The 24,668-nt window shown below is 34.9% G+C and overlaps 1 protein-coding gene across 2 annotated transcripts in view; it reads right to left on the reverse strand.

Annotated features, from left to right (window-relative positions):
• Window positions 1-19,888: 19,888 nt before the first annotated feature.
• Window positions 19,889-24,668, reverse strand: part of LOC126716950 (F-box/kelch-repeat protein At3g06240-like) — a 52,596-nt gene continuing 47,816 nt past the window's right edge. Inside the window, exons 1-2 of one of the 2 annotated variants that reach the window (XM_050418013.1) lie at window positions 21,504-21,693; window positions 19,889-21,102 (exon numbers count right to left, since the gene is read on the reverse strand). In XM_050418013.1, the coding sequence (XP_050273970.1) occupies window positions 19,909-21,081 (1,173 nt within the window). In that variant the 5' untranslated portion in view covers window positions 21,082-21,102; window positions 21,504-21,693 and the 3' untranslated portion in view covers window positions 19,889-19,908. Of the gene's footprint in view, window positions 21,103-21,503; window positions 21,694-24,668 lie in introns of those variants that run through there. The other variant, XM_050418012.1, reaches the window with a different exon arrangement.

The raw sequence follows: 24,668 nt of genomic DNA on the forward strand, positions 1-24,668 counted from the left end.
ATTGAATAAAGACAATTACTAACAATGGTTACAACTCATCCTCATTCATTAATCAGTAGATGTCCTTTTCTTTTCTTTTTTTGCTACAAGTGATGTGAGACTTAAGCCCCAAACTAATAACAAGATATCAATCCATTTATTTATTCAAAAAGTAGATGTCAATCCATTAACAAAAGGAATCCAATTAATTGTGCATCCTTGTTAATGGAGGACTTATTTAGCTTGCGTAAAATTTGAAAATGTATACAAAAAAGAAAGAAAAAAAAAAGAGAGACTAAACTTGATCTTATTCCAGTTTGAAACAAAATGCAAGTTAATTAAATACGAATTGTATATTGTCAACAGCTAGCTTTTGACACTTCTTAAACAAAATCTAGCTTCTATTTTTAGTAATAATTTAACTTGCCCATCGAAAAGACCTATTCAATTAAGAAAAGTACTAGCAACTCATCCATGATCACCAATTATAAAATGTCAAAATCCATTAACAAATGGATCCTATTGATTTTACCTTAATGTAAAATGCACATATAATTAAAGATTTAGCTTGCCCTTCATTCTGATTTGAAATGCCCACTTGGTCATATTTTGATTTAACAAGAGAGCTCAATTAAATGGAATGTGCATTGTCACCAATTAGCCATTAACAATCTTTTAAACAAAATTTACTTTCACTATTTATATTTTAACTTACACATCCAAGGTAAATCTATAGAATATTCTTCTATGTTTTATCTTGATTATGTTACTCACTATGATCATAATCATTTATTTCAAATGTTTTAATTTAAGAATTTTATTTATTAATTTTTATTTTATTTTTAAAAAAAGATAAAAATTTAACCACTTACAAATAGTAGATATCATACCTAAAAATTTTAAGTAATACTGTTATAAAATTTATACATTACTTGTAAGTTTTCAAAACACATCTTTCCTTTCTCCATTTCTCCTCTGAAATAAACCATAAAAAAAAAAAAAAAGAAGATATTTATCTCACATTTGGATAAGAAAAGTGTTTGCGTGTGTTTAAAAGCCAATGTTGTGTTTCCAAAAATTAGCTCTTATGGATATACACCACTTGTTAAGTCATCAAAACATGTATTTCATTTCTCAAATAAAATAAGCTATCAAAAAAATGAATACTAATAGTGTTTAAACTATATATTTTTTTTGAATTTATGACTTCCCATCCTCATGTGAAATCAAAATAGAATATAAATGGGTAAGAATTAGGAATAGTATTTAGGTGCTATTTTTTAGGTTCCTTTTTTTAGATTTTGTCATGTGACTTTTATCTCATGAGATGAAAGAGTATTTTTTAATTAAGTGGCCACATGTTAAAATCTTAAATGAAAACTCTAAAAAACCACACTTAAAATACAATACCTAAATTTTGTCCAATATAAATTCTCTTGCCACTAGAAAGCTTGAGGCCCAAGGTCACAACTTGATTTGCTATAATGGGGACCATCTATTTATCACGGTCAATTCGGCTTCATATTGATAGCTTAGCAGCATGGTATTTATTCTTTTCTTTAATTCTTTTCTCTCAACGGAGATAGGTACAGTCTTTGTTACCTTATGATGGGCCCCACAGAATGGCACCGTACAAAATAGTATCATTTAGCTTTTCTTTGGGGATTTCGCAGAAGTTGTATGCGTGGAAACTGTTTAACCTATGCACTTCGATAAATATTTAAGGCTATTTGGTTGCTTAACAGTTTCCGTTATTTAAATAACATAATATATATTTTTTTAATATTTTTTTTATTTATATGTATTTTATCGTTTGCTTCTTTCACCGCATCCCATCTTCTTTCTCAACTCGCCCCATGTCCTTTGATACACACTTCTCACCTGTTAGATTAAAGAGTCATTGAACCACGGTTGTATCGGACAGGACCTAGTGCAGGATTTTGTAGTACAAACTTAACTTAACACATTGACATTTGGATTCAACAAGACCAGTGAGCTCAAGGAACGACGTGACAGTGATGTTCAACTTCAATGCCATTCCAACTTTGCTCAATAAATATATATATATATATATATATATGAGTTGTGTTAGCTTTGCAAAGAGAAAAAATATTTAAATAACCAAAATGACTAGTTTTATGTCATTTTCATTTATTGATTTAATTTTTTTATTAAATGAGACTCACTTTTGTACAATCTTAACAAGCACTTATGCGGTGCTTGTTAACATTTTCCTATATATATTATAGTCTTTAACACTCCAATTTCTACTGAGATTTTCACTCCTTTCTACTGTTGTAACCCTTGTAACTCAAATCAAGTTCAATCCTCTAATTAAATTAACCATTCAGCCAATGTTCCTAAGGATTTCTCCCTTGTGCTACGTTCATCAGGACCCTTAAGCTGGTAATTTCTAGTATACTCATGTGAAAGAGAGGGTGGTTGCATTGAATATAAGAACGTAACTAAATGCTATGAGGAAGAGAAACCACCAAAAATAGTTGGAGAAACTGTGACCAGAGATGTTTCAAAACAATTGAATAAAGATATATAGGGTTTTAATTAAGATAAGGTAGTCTTTGAGATGTGACAAAATGGGTAAGCGGTGGCTTAATAACTGTTGCTAGCTAGGAATTCAGCTTACCTTAATCAAGAGATACGTGTACAAGTTAGCAAAATAAAAGAGAAATAGTACTACTAATACTAATACGTGTACATGGTTTATAAACTTTCCTATTTCTAGCTAGGATTGGAGTTGGAGCTGGAATAGTTTAAATTAATGAATTAATTGTTTTTTCCTCTTTCTTTTACCAGTCCAAAACGATCCATTAACAAATGAATCCATTAACAAACGATCCATTAATAGTTTATACATTACTTGTAAGTTTTCAAAACACATTCATTTTCAAAACTGTAAGGTTGAATTTATTCAACCATCTAATTAGCTTTATTCCGTGCCAAATTTGCTTGTAATTCAGCATTTAGTAACCCTGTATTTAGGTGGGTTTGTTGTAAGGGTAGTGAGTGAGATAGAGTGAAGATTGCTCAAGAGTGTGCAAGAAAACAGAGAGTCGCGGCTGTGACTCGCGGGTGACTCGCGGCTGCAAGCCGCCAGAAGCAGCACACGTGCCAAGCATGCTGGAAGATGAACAGTCATGCTAGTAGGAGCACTACAGGACAAAATAGGACAACTGGCCATACGGTTAACTTGCGACTGGATCTCGCGACTTAGTCAAGCCGCGAGGTCAAGCCGCGAGCCACCCCTGTTTTGTAAAACCTGACATTTCACATTCCTCTCCCACTCCAGTATAAATACCCCTTTTACCCACGATTGAAAGAGAGCTTCCAGAGAGAATTTTGAGAGAGAAACTCTAAAGAAAAACAAGATTGTTTCACCCACAATCTATACCTTAGAGTCTTTTCAAATTCCTCTACTCTCTTCCTCTCCATTGTCAAATCCTTGAGAGGCATTATACCAAACCTGGTTCTCACCATCATCATCACTGTGAGACAGTTGTTTGGATTTCTGGGAAGCAGTTAGGAAGGAACCAATCTTCATTGGTTGATGCTACGGTCTAGTAGCGGAATCCGGGAAGCTAGAAAAGAAAAAGGTTCAGCGCAACCTCGTTGGAGCAAGAAGCTTGGAGGGCTTAGGTGCACTGGGTAGATTAGACTTGGAGGGCCTATTGTTGTCCTTGTATCCCAACTGTATTTTCTAGTGGATTGATTACCGCTTGGAGGGCGGCGGAGAGGTTTTACGCCGAGGACTTCGGTTTCCTCTTCGATAACACATCGCGTGTTGTCTTTGTGTTTGCATCTTCCTTCCTCTCTATCTTTGCCTTTTTATTATCTGCTGTGATTTTATTTTGTTATGGCTTAGATAGTCTTTAACCAATTTCGTATTATAGCATGTGTTAAGTTTCCGCACACTAGGTGTTTAACATATTGCTTGTATTGGTTAAGTTGTAATTTGGGGGTCTAAACGTTCAAAGGTGTTTTGTACACGTTTTTGAACTTTCAATTGGTATCAGAGCGGGTACACTTGTTGTGGTTTTAGTACCTAAGTGTGATCCTAGACCCCTGTGTTGTGATTGTTGTTTTGGAATATACCATGCTGAATTGTAGCTTAAGTGTTTGTGAAAATGACTCTATGCATATGTCTGAAAGGTGTCTTATTGATGGTCTTGTAGAGTTGTTAAAAACTAAGAAACATGCTAGAGTATTTGTTCACATGCTGGAATATCTTGAAAATCAGAATCATGTCTTACACAGTAGCATATCTGAATCTAAATCATTGATTAAGAAATATAAAAGAAAGAATAGAATGTTGTGTGAGATGATTGAGAATCTGAAAATGAAAAATCAATCTGAAAGAAGCATGAAAACTGATGATGAGTTTGTGTTTGAAGGTCAAGAATGTCTGTCACATGTGAACCTATTTGTGCATACCTCATTGAAGGTGTTTAATGCGTGTTTGTGGTATCTTGACAGTGGGTGTTCTCGCCATATGACAGGGGATAAGTCACTATTTAAGACACTCAAAGAAAAGGTTGGTGACTATATGACCTTTGGTGATGGAAGTCATGCCCAAGTTCTAGGCAAAGGAACCATTGAGATACCTGGTTTGCCTCTGTTGAAAGATGTGCTGTACATAAAAGGGCTGAAGGCGAATTTGCTGAGCATCACTCAAATTTGTGATAATGATTTCCTGGTACAATTCTCTAAGAAGGGATGTTTGATCATCAATGAAGAGGGGATTCAAGTTTTGGAAGGAAATCGGACTACAATAATTGTTATGGAATAGTTCCCACGGCACCCATATTGTGTAGAAGTGCTCGTGTGGATATGTTGGAGCTGTGGCATCATAGATTTGGGCATGCCAACTTCAAACAAGTAGCAAAAGTCTCCAAACTTGAAGCAGTCGAGGGACTTCCTAAGTTTGGAAAAATGAAGAAGACCGTTTGTGGTGCATGTCAAATTGTAAGCAAACTAAGACAAGTCATCACAAGGTGAATGTGATAGCCACCTCTCGGTGCTTAGAGTTACTCCATGTTGATCTAATGGGGCCTACCAGAACTGAAAGCCTAGGGGGGAAGAGATACATTATGGTCATTGTGGACGACTACTCAAGATACACTTGGGTTGAATTCCTTAGAGAAAAATCAGAAGCTTGTGAGAGGTTGGAGATTCTGTGCAAGAAACTACAAAACGAAAAAGGGATTCCGATAGCCAAAGTCAGAAGTGATCATGGGAGGGAATTTGAGAATGCAAGATTCGAGTCCTTCTGTGAGAAGAATGGAATTAAAAGAGAATTTTCAGCTCCCAAAACTCCACAGCAAAATGGAGTGGTAGAGAGAAAAAATCGTGTGATCCAGGAGATGGCAAGAGTCATGTTGCTTAACAAGCAAATACCTCAAAAATTTTGGGGAGAAGCTGTCAACACCTCGTGTCACATTGGAAATAGGATTTTCTTTTGAGTTGGTACAAAGAAGACTGCCTATGAGATATGGAATGGGAAGAAGCCTAAGGTGAAGTATTTCCGGGTGTTTGGAAGTAAATGCTATATCCTAAATGATCGAGAGAATCTTGGGAAGTTTAATGCGAGAAGTGATGAGGGTATTTTTCTTGGCTACTCTACTACAAGTCGAGCATATAGAGTGTTTAACAAGAGAACAAAGGCTGTAATGGAGTCCATAAATGTCAAGATTGATGATGCCTTACCTAAGGTGGAAATGATTGATGATGTAGAAGGGCCAAGCACCAAAGAGCCTGATGTTGAGGTAGAAGCTTTGGATATAGAAGGTGAAGAACCTATACCAGAAGTAGAATCGACTCCCATCAACCCAAGAATGGAAACGAGATCGATGTCTAGAACATCAAGTCCTCTTACTCCTCCAGAAGTTCATCCTCCTATCTCTCGTAGTGTGAAGTTTCCACTTCAAAAAGGCCATCTTCAAGAGTCATCAAGAATCATCCGGAAAGTAATATCATAGGATCTCTTGATGACGGTCTTCGCCTCAGGAAAGGAAACATTCTGCTAGCCAATCATGTAACATATCACTGTTATCTTGCACAGTTTGAACCAAAAAGGGTTGAAGAGGCTCTTCAAGATTAGAATTGAGTTGAGTTAATGCATGAAGAGCTGAATCAGTTTGTGAGGAATGATGTGTGGGAACTTGCTCCACGGCCTGAGAACGTTCATGTTATAGGCACAAAGTGGATTTTTAAAAACAAAACTGATGAAGATGGAGAGATAATTCGAAACAAATCTCGGTTAGTAGCTCAAGGATACACTCAAGTAGAAGGAGTGGATTTTGATGAATCATTCACTCCGGTGGCAAGACTCGAATCCATTCGAATCCTCATGTCCATTGCGTGCACTTTGAATTTCAAACTTTATCAAATGGATGTAAAGTGCGCGTTTCTGAATGGATATCTAAATGAAGAAGTATTTGTTGAGCAACCAAAAGGATTTGAGGATCCTCATTTTTCAGATCATGTATTAAGATTGAAGAAAGCCCTTTATGGCTTAAAACAAGCGCCTAGAGCCTGGTACGATCGTCTTACACATTATCTTCTAGATAGAGGTTTCAAGAGAGGATATGCCGATCGAACTCTGTTTGTCAAAAATGATGAAGATTATCTCCTTGTGGCACAAGTCTATGTTGATGACATAGTGTTTGGGGCAACTATCGAAGATCGTGCTACTGAATTTTCTGAGGAAATGAAGAAGGAGTTTGAGATGAGTATGGTGGGGGAGCTCACATTCTTCTTGGGTCTTCAAGTCAAACAACAGAAGGAGGGTATATTTGTATCTCAAGAGAAGTATGCCAGAAACATTGTCAAGAAGTTTGGACTAGACTCCAAAAAACATGCCTCCACTCCCATGAGCTCTTCCACTAAACTGAATGTGGATTCGTCGGGAGTTGAAGTAAGTCCTACATTGTATAGGAGCATCATAGGGAGTTTGCTCTACCTTACAGCCAGTAGACCGGACATTGCTTTCAGTGTGGGCGTTTGTGCCAGGTACCAAGCTAATCCGAAGGAATCTCATCTGACTGCTGCTAAGCGAATCATTCAATATGTGAATGGTACTGCAAACTATGGTCTGTGGTATTCAAAAGACTCAAATGCTTGTCTTGCTGGGTATTCAGATGCTGGCTGGGCTGGCAGTGTAGACAATCGGAAAAGCACCTCAGGCGGCTGTTTTTATCTTGGTAACAATCTTGTCTCGTGGATGAGCAAGAAGCAGAATTTAGTGTCTCTATCTACTGCAGAAGCAGAATACATCGCTGCTGGAAGTTGCTGCACTCAGCTTCTTTGGATGAAGAAATTACTTCATGACTATGGAATTCCTCAAGAAACGATGTGTGTCTTTTGTGACAACACCAGTGCCATCAATCTTTCCAAGAATCCTGTCCAGCATTCAAAATCCAAACACATAGAGATACGTTACCATTTCATTTGGGATTTGGTAGAGGAAAGAGTTGTGTGTCTTGAGTTCATACACACCGACAATCAAAAGGCGGATATCTTCACCAAGCCTCTCGATGGTCCACGGTTTGAATCACTCCGTAAGACCATTGGTGTTGGTACAATTCCTTGACTCTCTTGTGTGTTGTGTGCTTCACATATTTATTATATGATAAGTCTGTTTGTGTTGGGGCACACACCTCTTTGATTAACTATTTGTGCAACATGTTTATTGTTTGTTTGTCCATCTGTGAATAATGTTGTTTCTTTTTATGTTTGTTCAATCATTTTTTTGTGTGTCAAAAATCCAAAAATCACATAAAAATTAGAAAATCAAAAGGCTTGATTGACTTTGTTGAGTTTTGTCTCAAATCTTGTTTTGTCTTGTACCCTTGTGCTAATGGCTTTGTGCATTTTCGAGTATTGCTTGTTTTCATGCACTTATATCACTGTGGGAAAAATCTTGAAATCTATGTGATTGTTGTAAATAGATCTTCAAACTTGTCATGAATGATTAGTGAATGGTTATGTTGATCTTGAGACATGCATAGACTTGTGTCTATATATCTTCCCACTCTTTATTTTTGTTTTGCTAAAAAGAGCTCACCAAATGTAAATCTCCAAATGAAAAGAGATATTGAGCTGCAAAAGCCTATCGCACATTCTAGTATTCGACTAGGAAAAAGGGTAAGCAACCTTATATTAAAGTGAATGTTTATTCAAAAAGCCAAAAGCTTGTTCATTAAAGTGAAATGTCAAATATCACTCTCACAATGATAGGTGATTGCCTCAAAAGATCAAAAAGATCAAATGTTATGATTAAAAGTGGAGTCAAATGATAAGCTCCAAGTTATGTTATCAAGTTGTGTGGGAGGTCATATATACATATTTCTATAATTGAGATGGGTCACATGATCTAGTGCTAATTGTGTATGCCTTGGTTGAATTGATCATTGAAACTTCACATTAGACGAAGGACTATCTCATTGTTGATATCCACACACAACACACAAGTTTATGTTCAATAAATGCCATATTCATTTGTGTGATTGTACTTGATGAAATGTGTTTTCACATGCTCAATCTTTGTTAATTCAAGCACAAAAAGATTTTTGGATGTTTTAGGTGTTTTTGGAAAGTATTTTGTTTGAAAAATCTAAAAATTTCAAAAATCCAGTTTTGCCCTGTTTTGGCGGCTCATTCGCGGGTATGTCAAGTCGCGAGCCTCAGTCGCATCTTCGCTGGTCATATTTGGCGACTTGTTCGCGAGTGGAAGGTCCAGTCGCGAGGTTCACTCAGAGATTTTCGCGGCTCAGCTCGCGACTCACTCGCGGGTAGACCTTCCAGTCGCGAAAAACACTTAGAAATTTTTTTCATATTTTTGTTCTTGAGTGCTTTGGCGGCTTGAGCTGGCGACTGTGTGGCAACTCATTTCAATCGCGAAAATCGCATGTTTTGGACATACAGGGGCAGTTTTTTTTAAAACTTTTTGTTTCTCCCTCGATCGTTTTGTGATTGTTCATTGTCTTTCTCATCTGCTCTTACCCATTCACACCGTGCCTCCATTGTCGATCACCATTATTTGCTTCTTTTCAACTCAAAATCATCGACTAACAGGTATGGTTTTTCTGTCTTGAACTCTTTTTTACTTGTTATTATGGTTTTCCCTCTAGATTATTCACACTTGATTGTGATTTTGTGATGGGTTTTTAGCTCAACTATTACTCTTTGTCCATGCTTACTTATGGAATCTTGTGTTTCTGTTTTTGAGCTACTTTATTGTGGTGGTTATGTTCTTCATCTTGTGCTTAGCTAGGGTTAGCTATTTTTGTCTGATCTGCTGATTGTTGTCGTGTTTCTCTATGATACTGTGTGGTATTCTATTGATGTATTGTTGCATGTTGGTCCTTTTTCAGCTGATTATGTGGTTTGATTTGGACTCCCTCTACTGTGTAGTTCAATTTGGGCCATTTGTGTCCCTCATTGCTATTTTCGGACCATTTTCATCCAGCTCTTAGGGTTTCTTCATTGTCCCTAAATTTCCACTAACCCACTGCTAATATAGTCTGTTGGATTGTGTTCTGTCATTTCCCTTGTTCATAATGCAAACTGGTCATGTCACCATTCAAGAAAGCTGCTGTGAAAGGAGGTAGTTCCAAAGGGAAGGAACCAGTAATTGATGTTGATGAAGACCCACCTCAACCAAAAGGGACTCGCTCTTCATCAAAGAGATTCGATCCTAATAAGTTCAGATCATATGCAGCCTATCAGTTTTATGAGAATTTCTTTCTACATGCCAAACCATTACTAGAAAGAGTTTTGGATCAGTCCTCACTTCATGACATTGACATTCCGAAATGGTTTGCTTATAAGGATTGGAATTACCTTCTCTCTGATCCGGATGACGTGTATGAAGAGTTAGTAAAAGAATTTTATGCTAACGCGATTGTGGAAGGAGATGAACTTAAGTGCTGGGTTCGGAAAAAGAGCTTTTCTGTCTCTCCTACATATCTGGCAGAAATTCTTCACATCAACAGACCCATTTTCCGACATTCACCGGTTTATGATGATCTCTGTCCTGATGAGGAGCTTCTCAAAGAAAGTCTTGGTCAAGACTTAGAGTTCTCACCCAACGGTAAATCCATCCGTGTGTCCTCTCTTTCTCCAAAACTGAGAGTGCTTACAATTGTGATGTTTCACAATTTGTACCCTTTATCAAGCACTGGGTATATGAACCTCGGACGTGCTTTGTTTCTTGATGATCTAATCTCTGATGTGGAAATAGACATCTGTGCTCATATCTTTCATGTTCTGTGCAAAACGGTTCTTCGAACAGAGTCTCGGATATGCGTTCCTTTCTGCAGTCTCATTTCACGGATCTTGAAGCTCAAGGGAATTTATCCAACGGCTGATGAATCTCCTATCTCCAAACCAAGTCCAATCAACATGCGTACCTTCAATGCAAGCATTGGACATAGTCGGAAGAGAGCCAAACCAGAAACTTCTGCATCTCACAGTGACTCTCAGTTTAGCACTCTCTCCCTAGATGAGAAACTTGATCACATTGTATCCTCTATCCACGAGTTGAATACAAAGATGTCTGGACTCACCGCTTCTCTACACCATCAAAGCACTCGATGGGATATGAAGTTTACTTCTCTTTAAACCCAATTGGATCAAATTCAGAGAAAGCTGGAAGAGGATGACTAGCCTATTCCATGACAAAAAGGGGGAGTGATAGGCATGATCAGAGGGGGAGGATATTACCTAAGGGGGAGTGTCTTTACATTCTTCTTCAGTTTAAATTTTCTCTTTAAGTTGATATATTGTGTTTTGTAAACTGTTATTCAGGATGCTTTTGTGTTTGTACCCATGTGCTTTTGTAAGCTTTTAGGGTTATTGTTTTATGCATAGTTTGTAGGCTTTATGGTATGTACCTTGCTTTATGCAGCCTTTATGCTATGTTGAAATCAGTACTTTAATCTAAATGTTCTGCATTTTGGTTTATGTACTGTCACTCTTGTGCCCTTGTAGGATTGTTCCTAGATGCATATGCCTTGTGTGTTATGCATTGGTTAAGTGTTGAGCATACAAGTGTCTTGCCTTGTGCTTGTTATCTTGTATGTCCTTGTGTTCATTCCAAGTGTGAATGAGCACTGTGATCACTACCCTGTGGTGTTCACTTGGTTGATCAAGCCATGGTTTGTTTCTTAACTCCATCTTTGCTTGATCACATATTGCCTGTTTCATATGCATTTATAATTTTCTGCTTACAATGATCATGGTGTATTGTTGTGTTTCAGGAGTATTATGTTCATATGATTCAAGTGCTTCACAGCTTCTAGAGTTAGGTATGAGTGAGTTTTGTTCAACTGTTCCCAACTCACATATTAAGTCTAGAGTCTGTTTTAGGGTTTTGTCACGGAATAGCCAAAGGTGACGATTGTAAGGTTGAATTTATTCAACCATCTAATTGGCTTTATTCTGTGCCAAATTTGCTTGTAATTCAGTATTTAGTAACCCTGTATTTAGGTGGGTTTGTTGTAAGGGTAGTGAGTGAGATAGAGTGAAGATTGCTCAAGAGTGTGCAAGAAAACAGAGAGTCGCGGCTGGGACTCGCGGGTGACTCGCGGCTGTAAGCCGCCAGAAGCAGCACACGTGCCAAGCATGCTGGAAGATGAACAGTCATGCTAGCTGGAGCACTACAGGACAAAACAGGACAACTGACCATACGGTTAACTCGCGACTGGATCTCGCGACTTAGTCAAGCCGCGAGGTCAAGCCGCGAGCCACCCCTGTTTTGTAAAACCTGACGTTTCACATTCCTCTCCCACTTCAGTATAAATACCCATTTTACCCACGATTGAAAGAGAGCTTCCAGAGAGAATTTTGAGAGAGAAACTCTAAAGAAAAACAAGATTATTTCACCCACAATCTATACCTTAGAGTCTCTTCAAATTCCTCTACTCTCTTCCTCTCCATTGTCAAATCCTTGAGAGGCATTATACCAAACCTGGTTCTCACCATCATCATCACTGTGAGACAGTTGTTTAGATTTCTGGGAAGCAGTTAAGAAGGAACCAATCTTCATTGGTTGATGCTACGGTCTAGTAGCGGAATCCGGGAAGCTAGAAATGAAAAAGGTTCGGCGCAACCTCGTTGGAGCAAGAAGCTTGGAGGGCTTAGGTGCATTGGGTAGATTAGACTTGGAGGGTCTATTGCTGTCCTTGTATCCCAACTGTATTTTCTAGTAGATTGATTACCGCTTGGAGGGCGGCGGAGAGGTTTTACGCCGAGGACTTCGGTTTCCTCTTCGATAACACATCGCGTGTTGTCTTTGTGTTTGCATCTTCCTTCCTCTCTATCTTTACCTTTTTATTATCTGCTGTGGTTTTATTTTGTTATGGCTTAGATAGTCTTTAACCAATTTCGTATTATAGCATGTGTTAAGTTTCCGCACACTAGTTGTTTGACATATTGCTTGTATTGGTTAAGTTGTAATTTGGGGGTCTATACGTTCAAAGGTGTTTTGTACACGTTTTTGAACTTTCAAAAACACTTCTATATAAACCCCTACCTGCCTCATTCTCATTCTCATTCTCCAAACCCCTGCCTCTGCCTCTGCCTCCACAATCAAAAATGAAAATGAATCTCCTTCTCTTGTTCCTAGCAGCTATGGTGGTCAGAGCTATTTCCCAACCACCAAACCCCTTCCCTCTCCCTTTTGACTACTATTCCGTGGCCTTCCAATGGGCAAAGTCGGTCTGCAACACCGGCGTGAATCAATGTATAAAACCAACTTTCCCTGCTTTCACCCTGCATGGCCTATGGCCTCAACGGTATCCTTTTCCACCTCTTGATGACTGCAAACTAAACCCCCGAAGTACACAATTTAAAAATGCTTCGGTATTGTAATCTTCTGCTTCTTTTTATTTTTAGTTAAAGGGCAAATAATATTATACTGGAGTACTACTTATTTGTTATTTTTTATTATTTTGGCAGATACCTGATCCTGTTAGGAATAATTTAATACAATATTGGCCAAACATGTACGGTCCAAATGAAGATTTTTCGGGGCATGAATATGAGAAACATGGTTCATGCGTGGATCCATTTTACTCAAATCAGTTGACATATTTTGTAGCAGCTCTTAGAGTGGCGACTTCTACTGATTTGTATAGCATACTAGCAGCAGCAGGTTCTTAATATTTTGTATTGTATAAAGATAATTTAATTCTTGCTAACATTTTTATAATTTATATATTTTACTGAATAAAAACAAACTTAAGTTTCCCGTAACCCCTTTTTGTAGGCATTCTATGTGGTAACCCAACCACTGTCGGAGCCGTTCGGACCGCAATTCATGCATCAACTGGATTTTGGCCCACCGTGCAATGCAACAGGAGCATAACTAGAACTTTCCAATTATTCCAAATATATCTTTGCTTCAACAAAATAACCAACGTGCCGATGGATTGCCCAATAGTTCAGAATGGGTGTATTGATCCAATTGACTACCCTCGGCCTATATGAGGGATCCTACTTGTAATGTCTCTCTCTCTCTCTCTCTCTCTTTTTTTTTTTTTTTTTTTTTTTTTAATCTTTTTCAATTTTATCAGTGTAATGTCTCTTTTATATATGAATGAAATTATTAATTAGCGGTTAATTTTGGTTTTTTTTTTCTCCCCCACTAAAAGTCCATATCAGTTTCGTGTCTTTTCATGTGTCGGCTTCAATTTTTACATTATTCATTTATCTCAAGTTATATGAAAAACTCGACAATAAAAAGGACTTCAAAGTTTTTACCAATTGGCAGAGAAATTTTCCCTTTGACTATAGCTAGGTGGTCACCTTATTAATTTTATGTAAAAAGTGTAATTCCACATGAAGAATGGAGTATTTGACACGTCTAGGCTGATTATTGATTAATAATAATGCTGAGCCCACTCAATATAGTTTGAGAACTACTTAAGCGTTAATTAATTTAAGAGAGACTTTTTAATGTTTAATACTTATTTAAAATTCTATATCATAGTTTTTTATCTCTCTCTCTCCCTCTCTAAAAGGTGGCCATAAAAGCTTTATGTAAATTTTTTGAAGGAATGCATGGTCAACCAAATAAAAGAGCTAAAATGCCCCAATTTTTATTCTTTCGTAAATATCTCTGGTATTAAAAAAATTGACCCAATCAAGGATTCTCTAGCAATAATTCGGCAATATCAACATTTTCCAGTCTACTGAGAACTTGATCAGGATTCGGTATGTGAGATTGTTGAAATTAAAAGGAACAAACCTGGGAAAAAAATGTTGATGTATAAAAATTCTTGTCTTAAGTTGAATTTGGTTGTCTTGAACTAATTGTTTGTAAATTTTAGACTAGAAAGAACGTGACTTGGAATTTTCTTATTCTTTTCTTTTCTAGGCGGCTGTACGTAATACGTAACAAAAGTACTGTAAATTAATTAATTAAATAAAATGAAAAATATTTCATGGCATATTGGCATGGGAGCCAATTGAAAATCTAGTTTAGTACATCATGATCGATGACATATATAAATATAATATATATACATCATGCCAAGCAAGAACATTATTTACTAATATATATACATCATGCCAAGCAAGAATATTATTTACTTCTTAAACAAATTCTAACTTCTATTTTTAGTATTAATGTATCTTGCACATCGAAACAACCATTCAATTAAGAAAAGTACTAGCAACTCATCCATAATCACCAATTACAAAGTGTCAAAGTCCATTAACAAATGGATCTTATTGATTTTACCTTAACGTAAAATGCGCGTATGATTAAAAATTGACATGGTAAACTGTGAGTTGTTAATCATCACTTGCATATAGACTCACCATTATTTTTTACCAATTACACTTTGCCATATCACAGTTATGGCAAAAATTTGTTAAAAAAATTTGTGATCCTAGACTTGTCCAAAGAGATTGGGATTTTAATTTTTAAACGAGGCAACTCACACTAGTGTTGTTTTTAAGCTGCTTTTGGCGGCTGATGCGACTGTGTTGTTTGGATAGATGAATAACTGTGTTGTTCTTTTTATTTTCAAGTAAAATGATAAAAACTAAAAAGAGAAGAGAGAAGAGGAGCAGCACCTGAGAGTGGAGTGGCTGGTAATTAATTGCGGTTGTGTATCGCTGTTGTGGGTCTTGCCATTTTTTTAAAGCAACACATTAATATGATTTTTTTAAATTAAAAAAAAAATTACGTGTAGGATTGGATTTTTTTATTCTTAATTTATATCATTTTTGCAAAATCATGTATATAAGTTTAGTTAGTAGATTGTGTTTTCTCACGTTTGGTTATGAGGGTATTTTGGAGTTTTGCTATTAGTTGGGATATTATAGAAATTTCACGAAGGAATATTCTAGAAAATAAAATATTTTGGTAAGTTTAAAAAAGTGAGTAACAGAGTGGGGTATTTTCTCATTTCCAAAACAGTAAAGGACATTGCTTGGTTTCAAAGATTATGAGAGAAATTATGAACTATTCCAAACATAAAGGGAAAAAATGTTTTTCCCATTTTTTTAAATTATTAAATGTTTTTTGGAATCTTGTAGTTTTTTAGTAGCTTGTTTACTAAATATGAGATCAAATATATAGTTTTCAATTACGCTATGTTTATTTTAAAGTAAAATATTTTCAAGAAAATATTTTACACATTTTACTATGTCTGCTTTGATGTAAAATATGGTATACTATAAAATATTTTCTAGTCAAAGTGGAAAATTAGGCGAACCAACTGTAAAATATTTTACACTTAAAACAAGTGTAAAATATTTTACAGAAGTCACTCAATCATCTTTCCCTACTCTCTCAACACTGTGCTTTCTCAATATCAAAGTTCCCCTTCCACAAACTAGACCTCCACCGATTTGTTCACCGGCCACCAATCCACTCATTGGTGCCACTCATCACCATTGCCATCAGCACCACCCACTGATTCACTATGAAGCACGAACACAGCTGGGAGGGTGCCGCACCGGAGTCCGACGTGGGCCGACACGGTTGCTTCCGCGTCAGTGTCGCATTTGATCTTTTTTTTTTTTTCCTTGGATTCGTGCCGACTTGGCTTCAATTTGCGCTGATTCGACCAAAATCAAGTCGTATCGACCGAATTGAGTCGTATTGGCCGGAGACCGAAACGGTTGAAACGAACCGAAACAAGCCGAAATCGGCCATGAATCATACCGATGAGGATTCGCCAGATTCAAGGTATGAAGTGAAGGTCCTGAAGGAGTAGTTTTCCATGGGTTGATCGTAAAGAGAGAGAAACAAAAAAGAGTGGAAGATTTTTCTTTTTTGTTTTGGAAAAAGGAGAGGAGAGGAGAGGAGAGGAAATTGATGTCAGATGTGGGGTGGGTGTGTGCTTTGTTATGAGTTATGGGAAGGACTTTTTGAGGACAGTGGGTCCTACTCAGCATTCATTGATGAGGTGTGTGTGTGTGAGAACTATAGAAGCACTATGGCTTTATTTAGTTTAGTGTACCAATGAAACACAAGTGTGAAGTTGTGCCCTATAAAACAATTGAGATTTTAATATAGATTAATTATTGTTGTATATAATTAGTTACACACAATCGTGCATATATTTTGTGAAGTTGTATTTTAAAAATAAAACTTCAATTATAATTGTAAAATCACAAAATTGTATTTTCAAAACATAATTTTATAATTTATACTTAGAAATATATAGAAAATATAAATAAAAATATTTTAAATAATTTTTTAATCACCACACCCTGCTGCACCCGCACCCTACTTTTTCAAAAATTGCCGAGTCTCGCACCCGCACCCGAATCCGAAAACGCACCCGTACTTCATAGCTGATTCACCTCCCTATGTTTTTTTCTTTTTTTCTTTTTTCTTTCTATTATCCTCCAGCGTCGTCGACCCTACTGTTTCTTGGCCACCTCCACCGTTGTTGATTCATTCTTTTAATTTCAGTTCTAGGCCTTTTTTTTTTTTTTTCCTTTATTGCTGCATGGCTTTACCAATTTGGATTTTTGGATAGTTTATGGGTCATGGGTGGCTGGGTTTATGGGTTGTGGTGGATGGCTGGGATGTTTTGTGAGCTTGGTGGTGGCTGAGTTGTGGGTTTTGGTGGGTAGCTGAAATGAATTCTGGTTGTGACTCTATTATGGGTTGCAGTGGGTGGTTGGCCATCTTTTTTATCTTTTTCCTCTCCAATAGGTGGATATAAGTGGTCAGGTGTTGGGTTCAAGCCACTATTGTGGTGGTTTGGGTGGTTTTCTTCTTGTGCTATTAAGTTCTGTTTCAAGCATTTTTTGAGGTTGGTGTGCCAGTGATTTTTTTATCTCATTATTTGTTCTTCCTGGCAGCTGAGAAGCAATTGTAGACCATCTGCAAGTGTGGGATGGTCCACTTAATTTTAAAATTTGAGGAAGTACCAAGTCGATAACTGACTAATTACTAATGGTTATTATGTCATCTTTATTATGCCTAATGTTTTGGTAAATTTGTTTACAAATTGAAAGTAATTAAAGCGTACCGATTCCCCAGTGATTCATGTATTGGTGGTGGGTTGGTTTTTACTGATGATGTTATAGAATCTTATGACCATGTGTTCATGGGTGATTAACTTCTCAAAAGAAATTTAGTAAATTTAGGACCACAAATTATTTTATAATTTTTTTTGTCACAACTTTAACATGGTAGACTGTAAGTTGTTAATCATTACTTGCACATAGACTCACTATTTTTTTTACCAATTACACTTTGCCATATCACAGTTGTAGTAAAAAATTGTGAAAACAATTTGTGATCCTAGACTTCTCCAAAGAGATTGGGATTTTAATTTTTAAACGAGGCAACTCACACTAGTCTTATTTTTAAGCTGCTTTTGGCGGTTGATGCAACTAGTGTTGTTTGGTTAGATGAATAACTGTGTTGGTCGGATAGATAAATAATTGTGTTGTTCTTTTTATTTTCAAGTAAAATGATAAAAAGAGAAGAGAGAAGAGGAGCAGCACCTGAGAGTGGAGTTGCTGGTAATTAATTGCGGTTGTATATCGCTGTTGTGGGTCTTGCCGTTTTTTTTAAAGCAGCACATTAATATGATTTTTTTTTTTTAAATCAAAAAAAAAAAAAAAAACAAAATTACGTGTAGGATTAGATTTTTTTTATTATAAATTTATATCATTTTTGCAAAATCATGTATATAAATTTAGTTAGCAGATTGTGTTTTCTAACGTTTGGTTATGAGGGTATTTTGGAGTTTTGCTATTAGTTGAGATATTTTAGAAATTTCACAAAGGAATATTCTAGAAAATAAAATATTTTGGTAAGTTTAAGAAAGAGAGTAACAGAGAGGGGTATTTTCTAATTTCCAAAACAGTAAAGGACATTGCTTGGTTTCAAAGATTATGAGGGAAATTATGAACTATTCCAAAAATAAAGGGAAAAAATTTTCTCATTTTTTAAAATAATTAAGTGTCTTTTTGGCATCTTGTAGTTTTCTGGTAGCTTTATGAGATCAAATATATAGTTTTCAATTAATAGCTTTTATGTTAACAGAAAATTAACTTATTTTCAAAAAGTTAACTAGTTTAGCTAAATTTATAACAATAAAAAGACTAACACAAAAGGCAAAAAAATCAAAAATCAAACAGAAACTTAGCCATTTAGTTGTGATTAATGAATAAAAATATGATAGATAACAAGTCTATATTCCATCAATCAAAATCTGTTAGGTTGTTAACTTGCCAAGTATTATAAATTTAGGATTATTCATTTCATCTTATTTCAAACACAAGTTTAGATGAGATCGAGCTCATCAACAAAGTAGATTGTGTATTTAAGCTTGACTTATTTTATAGTTGAGCATGCTTAAATTTTTTCATGAGTTAATCAATTAACTTATTATTTTTCATATAATAAATACTAAGAGTCTATGACTAAATTGTTTGTAACTTTACAAATCTATTTTAATAATTACAAATAAATCATAGTGGAAATTATATTATTTGAACTACTTAGATAAAATGATTTCTTTTATAAGTTTATAAAAATTAGATTCACTAATCTTTTATTGCTGAAATTTACATATAACTTTTCTACAAAAGGAACTATTTATATTATGAATAAATTACAAATAATAGTATGATATCTTATGAAAAGAACAAGCATATGAGAAGAATATAGCTTAAATTAAGCACACATATTCTTCATATTCAACTCTTGGCAAATGGTGTAGCTTTCTAAATTTTTTTTTTAATTTGCTACAAACATCTTCCTCAAAACCATTCACATTTTCCTCTTTTATCTCTTTATTTCCCATTTGTTCTTGGTTGTTTTGCTTTCGAAGGGTGTGTTTAGGTGTTTTGAACACGTGCATTTTGGTGGTTTTGCTCACTGCCTATTTGATTTTTTTTTTCCATAGAATTATTAATGATTCAAGTGCAAATTCCTTTTCTTTCTTTTTTTCCCCTCTTTTTAAAATGATTTTGTTGCTAAATATTTCTTGATTTTTGATAAACTATAAAATACTTGAGACATACAAGGATAGGAGGTATAAAAGAAATACCTTGATTTGGTGGCTGGAACATGATTTGTGTAATGAGGTAGAATAATTACATTGTTTTTTGGGAGAGATGATGCAGTATAAATTGGAAAAGTATTGTTTTAGAAAAAATTCTGTCAAGAATCCTCTATTTTCATGAATGCTTTCTTAATCATTAAATTATTTCCCCCCTTGCTTACGGTTGTTGGTTATTTCAATAAAAATAAGGATATAAAATATCAATCGAAAAAAACATCACTTACTTCCCAAAAAAAAGGAAAAGAAAAGAAAAGAAAGCCATCACTTGGAAACATTAACACTTTATTAGAAAAATATGGTAAACAATCATGCATGTTGCTTGCAAACACTTACAGCAAAGATATAGATGAGTATTGAATCATTTTTATGAATTGCCTTGTTCTTCAAGATCATTTCCTCCTTTGAGAGAAATTAGGCTCTCAACATAAGTAATCATCTGCATCGGTCGTCCATCAACTTGAAGATTAGTAATTTTTTGGGCCGAGGGATCATACAAGAGCAATTGCCCCTCATTATTTCTCAAAAACAAGCTTTCATTCTTCCAAAATCCTAGTGGCTTTTCAATTCCCATAAGAGGTCCAATAGTGAATAGCTTAATCCAAGACTCCTTAACACCATATTCAAGCAGTGACCAAATATAAAAACAATTCTCCAATCGTTCTCTATCTTTACCAAAAGTAACTAGAGAAACCAATTCATTAAGCACAAAAAAAATTCTCCAAGTACCATTGGGATCCTCCAAATCGCCATCTGGTAATGTTGTTGTTAGGAATACCTCATTGCTCATATCAAATGATAAAATGCCAGGAAAGAAATCAGGATCATCTCTAATACTTGCACTCCAAGAAAACATCCCTTTCGTGTATGTCCTATAACAACCAGAGTCCATAAAATAACCGGGCGCAGAAGTACTAACTGTTCTCCATGAACCAGTACTTAAGCAATATACCTCAGCTGCATAAAAATAATTTATATCATCGATACGATATTCAGAATCTGGGTCAAAGATTTCTAACAGTTTGACCACCTTGTAGTCATTAGTTTTGAAGTCGAAACCAAACCCAACATCTCTAGTTATGGTTCTACCTTGGGGGTAGGATATACCGGACTTGGGAAGAACTTTTGTTTCATTTGTTGCTGGATTCCATAGAACAATATCTGGGTTTAGAGTGTTAAGATTCAGACAAACGAGACCATTAATTGAGCTCACTATGTTAATTCGTATATGCTTAGGAATACCAAAATACGGTGAAGGAACAGCTTGTGTTGACAATATTTCAAGAGATTCATATTGAAGCTTGGAGAAAACACGATCATTGGAAGATTTTTGGCGTTGGATAAGGAGGAAACCGGCGTTCCTTTTCTTGTTAGAGGTGGTCTGGTTGTGGAGAAGGTGCTTATTGATGAAGTTTTGGCCATTAATGAGAGCACACCATGATTTACAGACACACTTGAATCGCAATAAAGACACCACCGGCAACCATAGCAAAATTTGTATAATTAAGTCTTCAGGCAGTACTTCGTTAGTTGTAAACATTGCTTTTCTTCCTTTAATTTCCTGGGTTACACAGAGAGGAAAATGAATGATCAACAAACACAGAGATGAGAAACTTTTGGTCTTGGATGGAAGGATTTTAGACGAATAGAGGAAGAAAATTATATATATATAACAAAGTTGAAAGTATGATCTATTCGTTGTACACAACTCGCCCAAAAATCGAAAGGAACATTTCGAATTAAGATAAGACCTTATTGGGTTGGATCTAAGAACTATGGGGGCCGATTGGGTAATGGCTCAAATTTTTTACGGGTCGGACTGATCCGACCCACTTAGCCAAAGTGCCAAACAGCTGCCTCATGCCTATCGAAATTCTTTAACCAAAGCGTGTGATTTGTGATGTAATTTAAGAAACAGGAACCAAAAAACAAAAGAGAAATGTAGAGGAATTTTGGATTTACCCTTGAGTTGGCTGGATTTTCTGGTTTTTGTTCCTCTGCTCTTGATTTTCTGGTTTTTGCTCCTCTGCTCTTGATTTTTGCTGGGAAAGTTTTTCTGGGGTTTTATTTGAGTGTTAAACAGGGGAATTTGCGGTGAGATTTTTGGGGGTAATATTAAGGAAGATAGAGAAAATGAAGAATAGTGTCACTCTCTCTGCCTTTTTATTTTTTAGGAGTGCGGGAGTGGAAGGTTTTAAGGGGTTGGTCTTTGTTTATACATAGAATAGAATTGCATAGGTAATGAGTTTGTATGGAAGTAAAACCTAGTTATGGCTTGTAAAATGTCAAAAATAGGTTTAACATAATTAGATAATCAAATTTTAAAAAAATAAAAATAAGATTAAAATTGTAATTTAACAAAATTCAAAAAAAAAAAAATTACTCTTAAAATTAGCACTCTCTATTTGAATATATTTCACACACATGTGATATATTTTTTTCTTAAAAACTAACACACACTAAACACAACAGATTGCTTATTTTCAAATCTAAAATTTTAGTTTCTTAAAAATTCATTCCTCTGTATCTTCACTAATAATAGATAAATTCAAATTAAAAACTTACATTAAACTCAAAATAAAAAAAAATAAAAAAAATTCATCGCAAGTGCAAAAATAGTATAATGAAATTAGTTGTAAATAAGAACACTACCCTGCCTTGTTACAATCTTTGGAGTGCTTGAGATGGTGACATTTAAAAAAAAAAAAAATTTATAAGGATAGTGACAGGTATTCATCTCACCCCATATGTGCCAACTGGACTTTTGATCTAACATTTTTTTTTTTTTTTTTTGAGAAACTACTTTTGATCTAACATGAATTGCCACGTGACATATGGGTTGGCAGGTGCATTATAATAGTAATTAATTAATGCTGATGAGATAAAGATGACATATAGAGGAAATTTTCTTGGATTTCAAGAAATTATACACATCCATTAGTCTATGTTCAATGAGATGTACCTAAATCAAATAAATGTTTTTTCTCAAAAATAAATAATCAAATAAATATCAACATAATTTTAAGTGCAAATGGACTTGATAAAAATAATAACCATTTTCCATGAAAAAATAATAATTCTCAAGATTAAAATGTAACTTTAAGTCATGATTTTTTTTTTTTTTTTTTTTTTTACAAGATAGAAATTTTACTTTATCTTAATCTAAGTGTATATGTATGTGAAGCTTCCTCCGAGAGACTTGAATCCCGGCCTTTGCCCTTCCACACCCCACAAGTATTAGTGACTATCACATCAAGGATGCACGGTGGTAAGTCATAGGTTTTTTTTTTTTTGGTAAAATATTTTTTTGGTTCTTAAATTTCACCAAAAAATTTTTTTTCGACCCTAAATTTTAAAAAGTTCTTTTCTCATCCCTAAACTTTGTAAATAATTTTTTTAATAGTTAAGAGACAAAAATAGGGATGAATAAAGAACTTCCTTCTTTCAATAGTTTAGAGATGAAAAACAAACTTTTAGTAAAATTTAAGAACATAAATAAAACATTACAATAGTTTTGGGTTGAAAAATAAATTTTTTAATAGTTTAGAAATGAAAACTGAACTTCTTAAAGTTTAGGAATAAAAAAGAAACTTTTGGCAAAGTTCAGGGACAAAAAACAGTATTTTACCCCCTTTTTTTATAGTGTTTGTTACACAATTTTTTAAACTGAAATCTTAAGTTGAAAACACATTCATTAGGTTCTTTGGGTTCAATTTCTAAATCTAGATCCATTCTCATTTCTCATTTTGATTCAGTTTCATCCATTTTTCTTAAATTTTGGATTTTTTTACGATGAGAATTGATAAGTTTGGGTTTTTTGAGTTTTGATTGCTTTTTCATGCATATGATTAAAATGGTAGCCATGATTAATTGAATGGATAGATGAGATTTGTCCAGGTTGAATTTTCTCATTCTGTTGAGTTTTGCTGTTTCGTTTTGTTTTAGATTTGTAGATTTTGAGTTTGTGTTCAAAACACTTGCATGGCATTTGAATTTTGAGCTTTTTGATGGATTTATTGAGTTTTTTTGGACCTTTATTGCTTTTGAAAGTGGAATTTGACTTTTTTTTTTTTTGAGAAAGAAGTGGAATTTGACTTGGTTTTGATAATTGCTTTTGAAAATGAATGTTTCAGCTTAATTATTATTATTATTTAAAAAAAAAAAAGAGTGCCTTCATAACTTGATTGAAAATTTAGTTACTCATAGTAATTGAAATAAAACACAAAAATAAAATATTAAGCATTAAACTGCAAATAAAATAGAGAAAGGAATAATCATAATGTAAACATGGCGAAAAGTTATAGAAAAGCCACACGCGGCCGCCTCTCCATGCTACACCTTCATCCCTAGCCTCTATTTTCTCTCCACAGTTTTACAAATTGACAAAAGATTTGTATATGAGAAGCCACTCCCAATACAAATCGAATGAGCCTACTTACCATTGCTTTGATTTGCTCATTTGTAATCCATCACATGCGGCTAACCTAAAGCTTTATTAGTAATTAGTAAAATCCTAGGCATGCTCATTTGTTAAAATCTTTGGAGTGCTTGAGATGGTGACATTAAAAAAAATAAAAAATTGATAAGGACGGTGACAAGTATTCATCTCACCCCATATATGCTAGCTAGGCTTTTGATCTATCATGAATTGCCACGTGACATGGGTTGCCAAGTGCATTATCATAGTAATTAATTAATGCTGATGAGATAAAGATTACATATAAAGGAAATTTTCTTGGATTTCAAGAAATTATACACATCCATCAATCTATGTTCAATGAGATGTACCTGAATCAAATAAATGTTTTTTTCTCAAAAATAAATAAACAAATAAATATCAACATAATTTTTAAGTGCAAATGGACTTGATAAAAATAATAACACATTTTCCATGAAAAAACAAATAATTCTCAAGATTAAAATGTAACTTTAAGTCATGATTTTTTTTTTTTTAAATTTTTATACAAGTTATAAATTCTACTCTAGCCTAATCTAAGTGTATATGTGTGTAAAACTCTCTCCGGGGGACTTGAACCCCGGCCTTTGCCCCCCACACCCCACAAATATTAGTGACCATCGTGTCAAGGGTGCGCGGAAGTAAGTTATAGTTTTTTTTTTTTTTTTGGT

This window comes from Quercus robur, chromosome 3 (assembly GCF_932294415.1).
Source record: "Quercus robur chromosome 3, dhQueRobu3.1, whole genome shotgun sequence".
Taxonomy (NCBI): Eukaryota; Viridiplantae; Streptophyta; class Magnoliopsida; order Fagales; family Fagaceae; genus Quercus; species Quercus robur.